General features: G+C 38.3%; 1 protein-coding gene across 3 annotated transcripts in view; it reads right to left on the bottom strand.

The window, feature by feature from the left end:
- Nucleotides 1–16,765, bottom strand: part of IPO11 (importin 11) — a 214,251-nt gene that overhangs the window by 162,683 nt on the left and 34,803 nt on the right. For all 3 annotated transcript variants that reach the window (XM_021077043.1, XM_021077044.1, XM_021077045.1), the window contains exons 4-5: nt 12,331–12,403; nt 10,371–10,574 (exon numbers count right to left, since the gene is read on the bottom strand). In XM_021077043.1, coding sequence (XP_020932702.1) covers nt 10,371–10,574; nt 12,331–12,403 — 277 coding nt within the window. The remainder of the gene's footprint in view (nt 1–10,370; nt 10,575–12,330; nt 12,404–16,765) is intronic.

Raw genomic sequence — 16,765 nt, 5'->3', positions numbered from 1 at the left:
CTGGCAGCTGCAGCTCCAATTCAACCCCAGCCTGGGAACTTCCATATGCCATAGGTGTGGCCCTAAAAGGCAAAAAAAAAAAAAAAAAGCAGAGGAGGTGATCAGTGCCTGCATTTTTAACCTCTATGCTCTTAATATAGTAACTAGCAATTATCAATTACACAATAATTTAGTAAAAGAAATAAGCATTATCTTTGTATAAGTTCTATTTAAACTTTTAAATATAAACTAATCTTAAACTGATACTATCTTATGCATTCAGAAATAATACAGTAAATCCTGAATATGATAAAGCAATAGTGACTGAATTTTCTTGTTATGACTACAAAAAGGAAAATTTTCCCAGCCATTGACCAAAGTCAATACTGCTATTAATATGGATGTGATGAATTATCTGAATCAGAATCTCATCTGACAAGCTTCTCAGAGTGTCCTGTTTTGTGCACCACTCAACAGAAAAACATGTCCTTCTGTTCTACATTTGCATGGAATACCTATGCAAGTTACAGCTAATATAAACTGTTTTTCTCAGTGTTTCATATTTAAAATACATTCACTAGTCATACTGGTCAGAGAGCCTTTTACAATACTCAAAACCCTCCTCTACCACTAAATGCCAGACTCAAGAAAAAAAAAAAAAAGGTAGGAGTTCCCAGCGTGGCGCAGCAGAAACAAATCCAACTGGGAACCATGAAGTTGTGGGTTCGATCCCTGGCCTCGCTCAGTGGGTTAAGGATCTGGCATTGTCATGAGCTGTGGTACAGGTCGCAGACATAGCTTGGATCTGGTGTTGCTGGGCTGTGGCTGTGGTCGGCAGTTGTAGCTCCATTAGACACCTAGCCTGGGAACTTCCATATGCTGCAGTGGAACCTGGCATCAGCTCAAGAAGGAAAATGTTAAAGGAGAATTTGCCATACTAAATCACCAGCATAATATTGTGAAGTCATGTCATATTTATTTTAGAAGTATTTTATAATAATGGCAGCAAAAAGGCAAAACTACTTTAACTGTTACAATTTTTTTAAGCACTACTATAGTTATCTGGAGAATATCCCTTTCTGGACTTCCACTACCTATATATGCATAATGTAAATTACACTATACATACTAAACATAAATCACTCCCCACTCACTACCAAATCAAAGAATAAAATACATCACAGAACATCTCTAAATATTGTGTCAAAGGTTATTATTGTCACAAGATCTGGATAAAAGTAAGTATTTCATCACGGTTGAATCAAAATAATTAAAATAAAATTCTATTTTGCGCTATTAAATTGTCCTCCATTTATAATTTAACTCTAAAACACATGTAAGGAGTTCCCGTCGTGGCGCAGTGGTTAATGAATCCGACTAGGAACCATGAGGTTGCGGGTTCGGTCCCTGCCCTTGCTCAGTGGGTTAACGACCCGGCGTTGCCGTGAGCTGTGGTGTAGGTCGCAGACGTGGCTCGGATCCCGTGTTGCTGTGGCTCTGGTGTAGGCCAGTGGCTACAGGTCCGATTAGACCCCTAGCCTGGGAACCTCCATATGCCTTGGGAGCAGCCCTAGAAATGGCAAAAAGACAAAAATAAATAAATAAATAAATAAATAAATAAATAAATAAAAACTAAAACACATGTAAGAAAGTTTGGAAATTCAGATAACCCCAGGTTCTACTCCAGTCCACCTTAAGCAATGTCTATCAATGTTTGAAATATTCATCCTCATTTCTGGAAAAAAAAATAATAAAGGGCATAACAATAACAATGTAACAACAGTGAAGTTAGATCTTGATTTATTAATTCTTCCCTCTTCTTGATTCTGAAAACAGTACGAAAGTACCACTTTAAATTAGAGCTATAGACACAAAAAGTATACAAGTTTGGCATGCAGTAAGTATTTTTGAATGAAAGCATATAGCATTTGTGACAGAAATCAAGAAAAAACAATATGAAAAAAAATTAATTAAGATTTTCCTGGAGTTCCCGTCGTGGCTCAGTGGCTAACGAATCCGACTAGGAACCATGAGGTTGCGGGTTCGGTCCCTGGCCTTGTTCAGTGGGTTAAGGATCTGGTGTTGCTGTGAGCTGTGGTGTAGGTTGCAGATGCAGCTCGGATCCCGTGTTGCTGTGGCTCTGGCACAGGAAGGTGGCTACAGCTCCAATTAGACCCCTAGCCTGGGAACCTCCATATGCCACGGGAGCGGCCCAAGAAATGGCAAAAAGACCCCCCCCAAAAAAAAAAAATTTCCTTTGTTTCAGATTCTGAAGCTCAGTACCTAGTTAAGGACATTAGGCATCTACTATAGCTCCAATTTCTAACTCTATTTAGTTAGCCTGCAAAAGAGGTTTACAAAAATAGCGGTGGTTGAAATAAAGAAGCAGTAACACTACACTTTCAGCCTAAAGGTGAAAGGAGAGAGACAGGTAAAGAAGTAGAAAACCATAAGAATTGGGGAAGAAATATTGCTAATTATCCTATAAAGACAAGCTCTACACAAGGTTCTATCTGCTCCAGAAAACATCTACCAATGTATGCTTACAGAAAGCTCAGCTGGGAAAAATAAAGAAGCACAAATAGGAGGAATAAAAATATTTCTTCTGCATTTTCTGCCCAAAATATGAAGAAGGGGTAGAGAATATATTCATCCAAAATATGGAGAAGGGGTAGAGAATATTCAGACAATATAAAAATAAATTTTTTAATGAAACATCTTAGGTACTGGTTCATAAAAACCCCCAAAACTTGCTTTTTTTTTCTTTTTCCTAGCCAGAAGAAACAGTGCCACACACTGATTGCTTAACAACTTTAACTGAGAAGCACACAGACTTGACTACTTGAATACCAAAAGCAAAACATTACAGGAAGTTTCATTTCTTTTTATTTTAAATATTTTCAACTTTTTTAGCCTCAGGACCACTGCCTTCACAATTCTTCCATAAGAAAAGTTGGCACCAAAAAAATGTTTAAATCAAAGTCTTGTAATTCACCACTTAACAATGGAGTAATAAGTACTATCTATAGACTGTAGCTGTCAAAACCTGCTTAACCTAAATCTAATCAACAGGATGAACAATCAGCAAATGTTTCTTCAACAGGTCAGTGGCATGGGGGAAAAAAAATGAATACTATACTAACTTAAAAGATACTTAAGAGACATGACCAAATGCAATGTACCTGCCATATTCATTTTTCTGGCTCAAACAAACCATCTGCATAAACATATTTAAGAACAATGTAAAAAACTGGCTGGAAGTATTAAATCATACTAAATCACAATTTTTATGTATCTTAAGTATGATAAAAGTTAAATGATTATATATGTTAACGTAACCAAATTAGGTCCAAGATGGAATAGTCATGCTAAGCTCCATCTCAGCAAACCAAAACTTAGAATTAAAATTAAGTTCTATCTATACTGAGCTCTCCCAGAAAAGATAAGCCTATGTCAGCTAATTGGCTCTTGCTTGCTCAACACAAATTAGCAGACCCAGCTCTAAGACTTGCCTTTACTTCATATAAAATAACCCTACTTTAACCAATCAGCTAATGCCCCATCTAACATCCTTGTTCCTATTTGAGGCAGGAAATAGATGGGTCCCAAGCTGAGCAACTGCAATTTATCCTACTGACAGATTCTTCAAGGTAAAGATTATGGCAAGAGCAAGGAGGGGCTAAGTTCTGCTTGAATAAAGATAAAGAGACCAGGAATCCCGGTAGCAGTGCAGTGGAAATGAATCCGACTAGGAACCATAGGGTGGTGGGTTCGATCCCTGGCCTCGCTCAGTGGGTTAAGGATCCAGCATTGCCATGAGCTGTGGTGTAGGTTGCAGACGCGGCTCGGATCTGGCATTGCTATGGCTGTGGTGTAGGCCAGCAGCTACAGCTCCAAGTAGACCCCTATCCTGGGAACCTCCATATACCGAGGGCACGGCCCTAAAAAAAAAGACAAAGACAAAAAAAAAAAAAAAAAAAAAAGATAAAGAGACTACATACTTTCCTTTTTTTTTTTTTTTGTCTTCATAGGGCCTATGGAAGTTCCCAGGTTAGGGGTCCAATCAGAACTGTAGCCACCAGCCTATACCAGAGCGACAGCGATACTGGATTTTAGCTGCATTCGCGACCTACACCACAGCTCATGGAAACACTGGATCCTTAACCCACTGAGCAAGACCAGGGATCAAACCCACATCCTCATGGATGCTAGTTGGGTTCTTTAACTGCTGATCCATGACAGGAACTCCCATATTCTCATTCTTTTTTTTTTTTTTTTTTTTTTTTTTGTCTTTTTGCTATTTCTTGGGCCGCTCCCGCGGCATACAGAGGTTCCCAGGCTAGGCATCTAATCGGAGCTGTAGCCACCGGCCTACGCCAGAGCCACAGCAACGCGGGATCCGAGCCACGTCTGCAACCTATACCACAGCTCACGGCAACGCCGGATCGTTAACCCACTGAGCAAGGGCAGGGACCGAACCTGCAACCTCATGGTTCCCAGTTGGGTCACTGCGCCACGACAGGAACTCCCCATATTTTCATTCTTAAGGTCAAGGAGACCTCCCAAAATACACAGGCATGGAAAGGTTCCTCAGGGGTCAGAGAAGGGAGGAGTTGTCAGACCATAGTACCTATCAACAACCCTTGCACTATTAAATCACAAAGGCTAAAAGATGCATGGGTCCACAGGGGAGAGCCCTGAGTCAAGACAAATATGGACACATGGCCGGACAATGTAAGATGATTGGCCAAAGGAAGCCCGGAAGGACTGCCCCTCTACAAAGCACATGGTCCTCTCTTTGTCTCTGACTCTGTCTCTCTGTCTGTCTCCCCACCCTCTCCTGAGCCTACCCGTGCTTTCCCCACATATATCTTTTCTCTTAATAATTCTTTGTCAAATTTCTACTCCAAAGGGACAGGTACGGGGTACCTACATCAAGCCTGCTGGCCCTTGGAGTTCCCACTGTGGCTCAGCAGTAACAAACCTGACTAGTATCCATGAGGACACGGGTTTGATCCCTGGCCTTGCTCAGTCGGTTAAGGACCTGACGTTGCCGTGAGCTGTGGTGTAGGTCACAGGGGCAGCTTGGATCTAGTGTTGCTCTGGCTTGCCAAATGCCGGCAGCTACAGCTCCGATTCAACCCCTAGCTTGGGAACCTCCATATGCTCCAGGTACAGGCCTAAAAAAAAAAGAAAAGAAAGAAAAAAATGGTTTGCTAGCCCTTGAGGTCTAGTGGCTAGGGTTCAGCACTCTCAGCCCAGAGCCACCTAAGAACATGTTCAGTTTCATCTGTAAAAGTCTCTCGACTTGGGAAACCTCTTTGGAGCTCCCTTCTGCTAGATAGGATGCTGCCCAACCCATGAATAGTTGAATAAAACATAATTTCAACTATTTGGGAATTTTCTCTAAGGACCATGTGGTCCAAGTATGAAAACCTCTGCTCAGGGCTGACAGATCTTACACTAACCAACCCATCTCAAAGTAACTATGTGGTTCTGTTTTATTTGCTCATTCAGAAAACAGTAACTAACTCATCAGGAAGACTCTTCTGAAGTACCTGCCTTCACCATGCCTCAGTTTTCTCTTATCCCCACCATGCAAATAATACTATTTATCATAAACCCCTCAGTTTTTAAAATTCTGCTAATTTTAGCCCTGAGTGTAATATAGTGTTTAGTTTTCTTCTGTGTCAAATTTTAACAGTTTTAATCGTAGTCAAGAGACTACTATTTATGTCGTTAATCTCCTTCAGTACTATATGTATCTCTCATACACAGTAGGCAATCAATATCTGTTGACTGATTCTTAGGGAGACGTAAGAATTCAAGATTAATTCCCATCATCCAGCCTGAAAAAATTCATAACGAAAACTGGTTATGGAAAATATCTGTTTTAGAGATTCATACTCTGAATATTATTAGATGAAATGACATATCAGGATTTGCTTCAGCAAAGATGAAAAGCAAACATAGCAACAGATTAAGAACCTTAAATATGGGATTTGCTCTCTCAACTAGAATATGTTTGAAAAATTCTTATTTAAGAAAACTGTTTAGGAATTCCTACTGTGATGCAGTGGGATAAGAATCCAACTGCAGCAGCTGGCGTCACTGCAGAGGCACAGGTTCGATTCCTGGCCCAGCACAGTGGGTTAAATGATTTGAATATGGTCCTAAAATTAAAAAGAAAGAAAGAAGGAAGGAAAGAAAAGGAAAAGAGGAAGGAAGGGAGAAAGAGAGAGAGAGAGAAAGAAAGAAAGAGAAAAACTGTTTAAGTAGTTAGATACCAAAATTGCACAATAAAGTATCTAATGAAGTCAGCAGGTCAAGAACTTAACTATATGCCAAGAAAATACAAAAAAAGAAAAAATTAAATGTACAAAGGTCTTGGCTTCTAGGGGGAAAAAGTAATTAAAATTGCAAAATCAATATTTGAATTGTGCCATAACTAAGGTCTCTATCTCAAAACTTTAATGACATTTACATAAATTAACCTAGAACAATAAAGATAAATTTATACAAATTTAGAACTAAAAGGAAATTTTAAAGAATTATAAGTTTAAATGTCTTATTCAAAATCCCAAAGCTGTTCAGTACAAAGAAACACTCTTCACTGGTAACACGTCTTCTCATAATTGCTAATCCCTATTTCTAAAAACAAGTGAGATGTATTTCTTTCCAAAGATCTTTTCTTCTTTTTTAGGTCTCGATTACTTCATTTACCAGAACATGTACCTTTGTGGATTACACATCAGGTCTACAAGATATTTGTAGATATTTAGCTACTACATTTATAATTACATTAGAATTACCATCTGTACCTTAAATTTCCTTATTTTCACCGACTTTAAGATTTTAACTATATGCAATATATAAACTTCTTCATATTCAGATTTGTAGGAAAAGAACACAGTTTTCTAGAAAACAAATTCCTCTTTGTGTCAAATCAAGCTCAGTTTTGTTACAGCAAAACAATTTTCTCTCAACTGCTGATTTTGCAATTTGTCAACCCTGAAAAGAATTTTTTTTTTTTAAATGTTTACACCTGCGGCACATGGTAGTTCTCAGGCCAGGGACTGAATCCAAGCTGCAACTACAACCTACACCACAGCTGCAGTAACACCAGATCCTTTAACCCACTGGGCCAGGAATCAAACTCAAGTCTCTGTAGCAACCTGAGTCACTGCAAATTCTTAATCCACTGCGCCATCGCGGGAATTCCCTGTAAAGAACTTATTTTAATGTGGTGGGAAATAAGATATAAAAATTGCTGGGACACAAAGAGCAGTTAAGGAGGGGTTTTAAGTGCACACCGCACCATCCGCTATATCAACTAGCTCGATTATAAGCTTATACTTTGTTATTTAGGAAACTAATTTAGTACATGAAGACCAACTTGGCATTAAAGTAAACATACAATTTTTTTGTCCATGCCTGCAGTACACAGAAGTTCCCACCAGAGATCGAACCTGTGCCACAGCAGCAACCCAAGCCACTGCAGTGACAACACTTGATCCTTAACCTGCTGTGCCACAAGAGAACTCCCAAAATAAACATACTTTTTTTATATTTTTTATGTTTTTATATTTTGTTATGTTTTAAGATTTTTTTCCCACACTTCAGATTACCAATAAAATACGGGCTGCTTTTAACCTACTACATTCTTCTGGGCTAGATGGTAGGACTGTAACAATAACAGCTATAGTCCTCCTTTATAAAAGTCAGAGTGCGGTGGATCTTAGAAAGATAAGTAAACAATTACAACTAAAAACAAAGTGATACATACTATGCTGGAAGTAAGGACAAGGTGCCAGGTAGACATATAATTCATTCTATCTGGAGAGGAAACAGCTTCACATTACAAGAAAACCAAGCAAGAAAGTTGAAGTTCAGGAAGATAATTGGAACAAGCTATACAGAATGATTAGATATAATTTGTAGAGAAGGCCTCAAGTAAATATAAATTCTATCTGAAAATCAACTAGTTAGATACTAACAAATTAGGATACTACAAATTGAGGAAGCCAAACTCAGAATTAAGCTCTTTATAAAAGAGTATCCTTTAATAAAGAGTAACTGCCACACAGAATCTTCTACACATTTGATCTTGGAAAACTTCTACACAAAAATAAGTAAAGGAGTCTGAGGTAGAGAAAAAAGTGAGAAAAATCAACAAGAAATTAATAGAAAGACTTGAGAAGATTAAAAATCACCATTTCTGGAGTTCCCATCATGGTGCAGCGGAAACGAATCCAACTAGGAACCATAATAAGGTTGAGGGTTCGATCCTTGGCCTTACTCAACAGGTTAGGCTGCCGTGAGCTGTGGTGCAGGTCGCAGACGTGGCTCGGATCTGGCGTTGCTGTGGCTGTGGCTAGGCTGGCGGCAACATCTCCAATTTGACTCCTAGCCTGGGAACCTCCATATGCCACGGGTGTGGCCCTAAAAACACATAAAAGACAAAAAAAAAAAAATCTCCATTTCTTTAGTCCTAGTTAAGACATCAAGCAAAAGTGAACAGGATTTTAAAAACAATCTTTAGGAGTTCCTGTCACGGCTCAGTGGTTAACAAATCTGACTAGGAACCATGAGGTTGTGGGTTCGATTCCTGGCCTTGCTCAGTGAGTTAAGGATCCGGTGTTGCCATGAGCTGTGGTGTAGGTTGCAGATGCTGCTTGGATCTGGCCTTGCTGGGCTCTGGCATAGGCTGGTGGCTACAGCTCCGATTAGACCCCTAGCCTGGGAACCTCCAGGTGCCGCGGGAGGGGCCCTAGAAATGCAAAAAGACAACAACAACAACAACAACAACAACAACAACAAAAAATATATATATATATACACACATATATATATGTGTGTGTGTGAGTATATATATAAATAAAAATAATCTTTACCAAAAAGAATTTCTCTTCCACTCAATGTCCTCAGATAAACACAAGATTGGGTATTTAAACCCACAGGGTTAAAAATAAAGAGGACCTCATGTGGATCTCTTTAAACTTTGGTGTATTACTCTGAAAAACGCAAATTCCCAGAAGTTTCCGTTGTGGCTCAGCGGTAACGAGCCCGACTAGTGTCCATGAGGATGTTCAATACCTGTCTTTGCTCAGTGGGTTGGGATCAAGTATTGCCATGAACTGTGGTGTAGGTCACAGATGTGGCTTGGATCCTGCTCTGCTGTGGCGTGGTATAGGCTGTCAGCTGTAGCTCCAACTCAACCCCTAGCCTGGGAACTTCCATATGCCACAAGTGTGGCCCTAAAAAGCAAAAAACAAATACTCCCAAGCCAAATCCTCAAAGTGAGGGTTCCAAAGGTAAACAAGAATACTGTTAAGAACATCTGGTAGGTTGCAGACGCGGCTCGGATCCTGCGTTGCTGTGGCTCTGGCATGGGCTGGCGGCTATAGCTCCGATTCGACCCCTGGCCTGGGAACCTCCATATGCCATGGGAGCGGCCCAAAGAAATAGCAAAAAAAAAAAGACAAAAAAAAAAAAAAAGTATTAAAAAAAAAAAAAAAAAAAAAGAATATCTGGAGACTCCCACTGTGATGTGATACAATCCAAAATGATAGGTTGAATAATACGAAAATCGATGCTCTGGTAGGTCAAAGTAATCAAATACAAAAGCACCCAAGTACCTGAATGGAGAAAGTGAAGTCTTCTTAACAAATGGTGCTAAAACAATGATAAAGGACTATGCCCATGTGTCAGCCTCCTTCCAACAACCGTCCTACATCCATCAATTACCCAGCCACATCTACATTTCAACTTCCTAAATTTCAACTCTATACCCCCCTACATGTTCCCTTTACTGCTGCTTCATGCAAGCACTTTATTACTGCACCTGAACTACTTGGAGCTTCAAACTAGTCTCTATCTTCAGACTACTCTGTACGACCAAACCCCCTCTCAGGCAACTAAGTGATTTTTTTTTTTTTTTTTTTTTTTTTTTTTTTTTTGCTTTTTAGGGCCACACCTGTGACATATGGAAGTTTCAGGGCTAGGGGTCAAATTGGAGCTGCAGCTGCCAGCCTACACCACAGAGACACCAACATGGGACCTGAGCGATGCCTGGGACCTACACCACAGTTCAAGGCGACGCCATATCCTTAACCCACTGAGCAAGGCCAGGGATGGAACCCACGTCTCCATGAATACTAGTCAGGTTCATAACCTGCTGAGCCACAATGGAACTCCCGGCCACTAAGTAATCTTAATGGTCATACTACTACCGAGCTTAAAACATTTTATATATTTCTATTATTCTGAACCTTCTGAGGTCAGTTAGAATTAGTAATCCTTCAGTAAGATATTCAGAGGTAAAATTACAGATATTTTAATACAAGTAGCACAGTTTTCATAATCAAATTTAACTATGCTAAATCACTTACATCATAAAACAGTTTCCTATCAGCAGCCAGGCATTTAGATGCCAGAGTCTTTGTAACATGATAAAAGGTAAGTAATGCTCTGTGCTGTCGGAGATCATCTTGGACTTTCACAGATTCTATAAGAGTAGGAATCAATTCAGGCCACTGCCTAGGGCAGTCCAACCGAGCAACTTTTGCAATCAGCACTGCAATCTGAGTTGCAATCTAGAGGGAAAAAAAAAATTAATCTTTACAAATAAATATATGAAATTAAAGCAGCAAATGAAGGAATGTATTCACGCTTAAAAATTACCTTTTTGGTTAATTATACACTTGCAAAAGTGAACTGCTTAAGAGAGAAGTTCTCAAAGTGGTCTTTGGATCTCTAGGGGGCCTAGGATCTTCTCTGTGAGGTCCTCTTGTTCCCAGTAACATACCAGCCTGAAGCTAGATTTTTGTCATATAACTTCTACCAAAACAGTATTACAATATAGTAAATGAAGAATTAGATATTGAAATCTAGATGCCTTCTAAATAGCCAGAGATCTGCGAAAACACAGAATAATGTCACTCTTCTCATTAAATATGAATTCTCCGGCAAAATAGCTATTGTCCACCTTTTAAAATTCTACTTACATTAACACAGTATTTTTAAATTTCTCAGTTTTAATTTCTAATACAATAAATAACATATATAATATCCCTTCCATATTGTATTTTAGTAATATAAGTAAGTTTTTAAAATTAAAAGTCTGAGAACCACTGATTTAAGAGTAGAAATGAGCATCAATTAGGTATTTAAATAATGATATTTGTTCAGAACAGTGTTTCACAAATGCTGGTTGACAGAACGTCTCAGCAATGTTTTACTCCCTAATCACCCAGGCCCCTCCCCACAACCACCTTCTGCATCACTGAGAGTAACTCAGTTCCTCTACAACTTCCCTTAACTCTTCAGTTAAGGAACCACAAAGCAAAGAACTCGGATCATTTTAACAAGCTGAGATGAAATTACACTGGATATACCACTGAATACAGCTTTAAAATTCAAATTAAAACAATCACATGTAAGAAACAGTAATAAATTTGAAAAATTTAATAATTTTTGTATGATAAGCAAACATATTTTATTTTTTTAACTTTTTTTTAATTACTCACATCTGTAGTTGTATAATGATCATAACAATCTGATTTCACAGGATTTCCATCCCACAGCCCAAGCACATCCCCCCACCCCCCAAACTGTCTCCTCTGGAGACCATAAGTTTTTCAGTGTGTGTGAGTCAGCATCTGTTTTGCAAAGAAGTTCACAGTCTGTCCTTTTTTCAGATTCCACATGTCAGTGAAAGCATTTGATGTTGGTGTCTAAACATATTTTATTCTTAAAAGAGAAATTTCACTGGAGTTCCCTGGTGGCTCAGCGGGTTAAGGATCCCCCATTGTCACTGCTGTGGCTCTGGTTACTACTGTAGTGTGGGTTCGATCACTGGCCTGGTAACTTCCACATGCCGCAGGCATGACAAAAAAAAGAGAAAAATCTCACAATAGGGGAAAAAACTAAAACTATACAATCTACTATCCATTCCCCACATAGTAGTGAGAACTGAAAACGTGATGAAGGATATAGACAAAAACTGAAGCTATCCTATAGTTTAAAGGGGGGGGCTAAATTAATTTCTATAATTAATACATAGAGATGTGCTTTCAATATTGGCTCTAAGACTGAGGAAGTTAAAAAATATACCAGTATAACTTCAAAGGACTTCTGAGTTTAAAATAATTAATTGCCAAATCCATTCAAAATTCTTAATTGCCAGAATGGGATCTCAAAATTAAAAAAACATCAGAGAAGCATGCATAAACATCAAAAATGAACATTATGTAATAATATTTTATTTGTAATGCCAAGAAACGAAGTTAGCTTGGAAAAGTGAAAACTAGAGGAAAAGAAAGAATAGTTGACACTCATTTTCTCACTAACCTGGTTTATTGGTTCATTAAAGTTGGTGATTAGCCCTGCACGCAATGTAGATTTCTCCTCCTCTGAAAGAGCACTGTAAAAAGATACATTTATTATTATTATTATTATTATTATTATTATTATGCCTTTTTTAGGGCTACACCCATGGCATATGGAAGTTCCCAGGCTAGGGGTCAAATCAGAGCTGCAGCTGTCAGCCTACGCCACAGCCACAGCAATGAGGGATCTGAGCTGTGTCTGCAACCTACATATACCACAGCTCACAGCAAAGCCAGATCCCTAACGCACTGAACAAGGCCAGAGATCGAACCCACATCCTCATGCTTATTCATTAGGTTCGTTACTGCTGAACCACAACGGGAACTCTAAGGTAGATTTATTATTCAAAAGAGTGCTGACTAATAAAGATGGAAGGTAAGCACTACTGAGAATTTTAACAATAAAAAGTCTTTCAAAAAATGTGCCCCTGATTGTTTTGGTAATTAAATAGAATTATTTCCATCACTTGTATACTGACACAGCAAGTAATTCAAAAGCACAAAAATTATTTCACAACTGAACAAATATGAAGCATAACATAGTAAACAATAAGAATTAAGACAAATCCAGAGTAAAGAATGTGTTATTTTGATGTTTGCTTCTATTGATGTAAAAATGCCTGCCTACAAAAAAAGAATGACTATCTTTAAAAATTTACATAAGTAAATATTAGTCTCACACTGACTACTTTCACAAAATCTGAGTGAGGTTACTCTATGTGGAAAGGGGTTAGCAATCAGAGAATATCTGGGATAGAAGACTTATTAGAATAACCTAGTTTAAAATCTTTCATTTTATATATCTGAAAATGCTAAACACAACACTAATAATTTTGGCTGCAAATGAGGAAGGAAACTAGATAGCATAAGGAAAGAGATGAAGAACTTTCACTGTTTAAGACTGTATATACTTTGAATTCTGAACTATATGAATGTTTTATTTTAAAATTATTTTTTAATTTTAATGAAGTATAGTTGATTAAAATTAAATCTTAAAGTCATCATTTTAAAGTTTCCCATTCCAGCTATGACAGAGTAGCTGGTATTAGATGAATCATCCCAATAAAATAATCTAAAAGATGCTTACAATTTTAAAAAAAAGTTTTCAGGCATCTGTTGGGTTGAATTGTGCACCCCCCCAAAAAAAGGTATGTTCAAGTCCTAACCTTAAATAGATGTGAATGTGACTTTATTTGGAATTAAGAGCCTTGCAAATGCAATCAAGTTAAAATGAGGTCATAATGGGTTACAGTGGGCCTCATTCAAGGGCTGGTGCCTTTTATAGGAAGAGAAAAATTTGGACAGAGACAAAGAAGAGATACCTGAAAATAAACCCAAATGGAGATGGAGAATGGAATGATATTTGGAGATTAACGCACCTCTCTTGGTTGGTAATTGATGAAAAAAGTAGCATAAAATCAGTAACAATATAGAAGATTTGAATAGCATAATTAACAAATTTGACCAAATTGAGATATATAAACATTACAATCCACAATGGCAAACACACATTCCTTTCAAGTGCACATAAAACAATAACAAAATACCACATGCTGGGATCATAAAACAAGACAGCACATTTTAAAGAATAAAATCGATTACAAAAAAGTAAAAAGTTCCACATGTGTGGAAATTAGGTAACACACTTCTAAGTAACCCATGGGTCTAAAAAAAAAAATTGCTGAGGAAATTTTAAAATATTTTTAAATGAGTGATAATGAAAATACTACATATCAAGACTTGTAAAAACTGAACTAAAGCTATGATTACAAGAAGAGCTTTAATGTTTTAAATGCATATAAAAGAAGAAAACTGAAAATCAACTCTAACTCAAAAAGCTAGAAAAAGAACAGCAAATTAAATTCAAAATAGTAATAGAAAGTATATTAGGAGTTTCTGTTGTGGCTCAGTGGAAATGAATCTGACTAGTATCCATGAGGATGCAGGTTTGATCCCTGGCCTTGCTCAGTGGGTTAAGGGTTCAGCGTTGCCATGAGCTATGGTATAGGTCACAGATGCAACTTGCATCCCACGTTGTGGTGGCTCTAGTGTAGACCTGCAGCTGTAGCTCCAATTAGATCCCTAGCCAGGGAACTTCCATATGCCACAGGTTCGGCCCTAAAAAGAAAAAGTATATCAAGCCTTATATGGTGTAATACTTAAAGCAAAGATAGACAAATAGGCCAATAGGACAAAATAGAGAATCCAAAAACAGATTCATAGGTATAAAGGGCCTAATTTTATAACAAAGGAACCACTAAAATGCACGGTGCTGCCTCGACCTGACATCCGTAACTTACATAGAAATCTCTTCCAGAGAGATCATACACCAAAATGAGAAAAGTAAAACAAAGCTTCTAGCAGAAAACATAAGAATATTTTATGACTTCATGTTGACCAAAAATTTTGTAAACAGTTCTGAAAAGAATTAATTTTAAAAACAAAGGTAGCTGAATTGAACTTCATTAAAATTAAGAACTTCTGTTCATCAAAAGACATCATTAAGAAAGTGAAAAAACAAGCCAGAAGAAAAAAGATAACCCGCAACCTCATGGTTCCCAGTTGGATTCGTTAACCACTGAGCCATGACGGGAACTCCAAGGGTATATGTTGAGATATCTTCATTATGTATATTCAACAAAGGGCTTACATCTAAAATATATGTAAAGTCCCACAAATCAATAGAGATAATCCAATTGTTTTAAATGTGCAAATAGCAGTCTCTTCACTAAAGAGTCAAACCAAATGACTTAACAAGTACATGAAAAGGCACTCACTGTTTATCAGGAAAGTGCAAAAATTACAAAGAACACCAGCATGACTAAATGCATACTTATGTGCAACAAGACATGAAAAAGATGTTTCAAAGAAGCATTATTTTGGAGTTCCCAACGAACCCAACTAGTATCCATGAGGACACAGGTTTGATCCCTGGCCTTGCTCAGTGGTTAAAGAAACGGCATTGCCATGAGCTGTGGTGTAGGTTGTAGACGTGGCTTGGATTCCATGTTGCTATGGCAAAGGCCAGCAGCTACAGCTCCAGTTGGACCCCTAGCCTGAGAACCTCCATATGCCTCGAGTGCGGCTCTAGAAAGACAAAAAAAAGAAAAAGACAAAAAAGATGCATTAAGTCAAAAACTAGAAAATAATCTTACTATCCATCAACAGCAGAACAGATAACAGTGGTATGTTCCTAAACTGGGACGTTATACTCCCACATAAAAGAGTCAACTACTGCCCCACACAACTATAGCGTATCATAAATAAAGTGAGCAGTCCAAGAGTTCCCATCGTGGCGCAGTGGTTAACGAATCCAACTAGGAACCATGAGGTTGCGGGTCCGGTCCCTGCCCTTGCTCAGTGGGTTAATGATCTGGTGTTGCCGTGAGCTGTGGTATAGGTTGCAGATGCGGCTCGGATCCCGCGTTGCTGTGGTTCTGGCGTAGGCCAGTGGCTACAGCTCCAATTGGACCCCTAGCCTGGGAACCTCCATATGCCACGGGAGTGGCCCAAGAAATAGCAAAAAGACAAAAAAAAAAGTATAATACAATGATTATCTACCAAAATAGAGAAAAGACCATGTGAAAAATGTATACATATTAAAGAAAACAAGCTAGAGAAATCTTGTGTCTTTAGCAATTCTTCAAGAGCATCCTATCTTCAATTTTTTTTTTTTTGTCTTTTTGTCTTTTTGTTGTTGTCCTATCTTCAATTTTATGCACACATTAGCATTAGATGAATTCAGGCTATATCCCAAGCAGAAACTGGACAGTATCTGATCTATTACCACTCAATAAAACTTGCATTTTACATGGTAATGATACATAAGCTTGATTTGATCACTCTGTAAAAATAGTAAGAATAGAAACTATAAGACAGAACTTAGCTAAGAAAACAGATTTTTTTTGCCTGCACCCATGGCATGCAAAAGTTTCCAGACCAGGGATCAAACCTGTGCCACAGTAGTGAACCAAGCCAGAGCAATGACAAGGGACCCTTAATCACTAGGCCAGAGAACTCAAAACACAAATTTTTTGAAATGTCTTAAATTTAAATATAAGTTCAGTAACTAATCATTGCTCTCTTGCTTTACGTTCTTATCATGCTTGCTCCTGAAGTACATTCATCTCCTTTCCAGCTTATATCTCAACATATACCCTTGGAGTTCCCGTCATGGCTCAGTGGTTAACGAATCCAACTGGGAACCATGAGGTTGCGGGTTCCATCCCTGGCCTTGCTCAGTGGTTAAGGATCCGGCGTTGCCGTGAGCTGTGGTGTAGCTCAGATCCCACGTTGCTGAGGCTCTGGTGTAGGCCGGCGGCTACAGCTCTGATTAGACCCCTAGCCTAGGAACCTCCATATGCCACAGGAACGGCCCTAGAAAAAACGCAAAAAGA

This window comes from Sus scrofa, chromosome 16, assembly GCF_000003025.6.
Source record: "Sus scrofa isolate TJ Tabasco breed Duroc chromosome 16, Sscrofa11.1, whole genome shotgun sequence".
In the NCBI taxonomy this organism is placed as follows: domain Eukaryota; kingdom Metazoa; phylum Chordata; class Mammalia; order Artiodactyla; family Suidae; genus Sus; species Sus scrofa.
The sequence above is the reverse complement of the archived record's forward strand: the minus strand, read 5'-3'. Positions and strand labels throughout refer to the sequence as shown.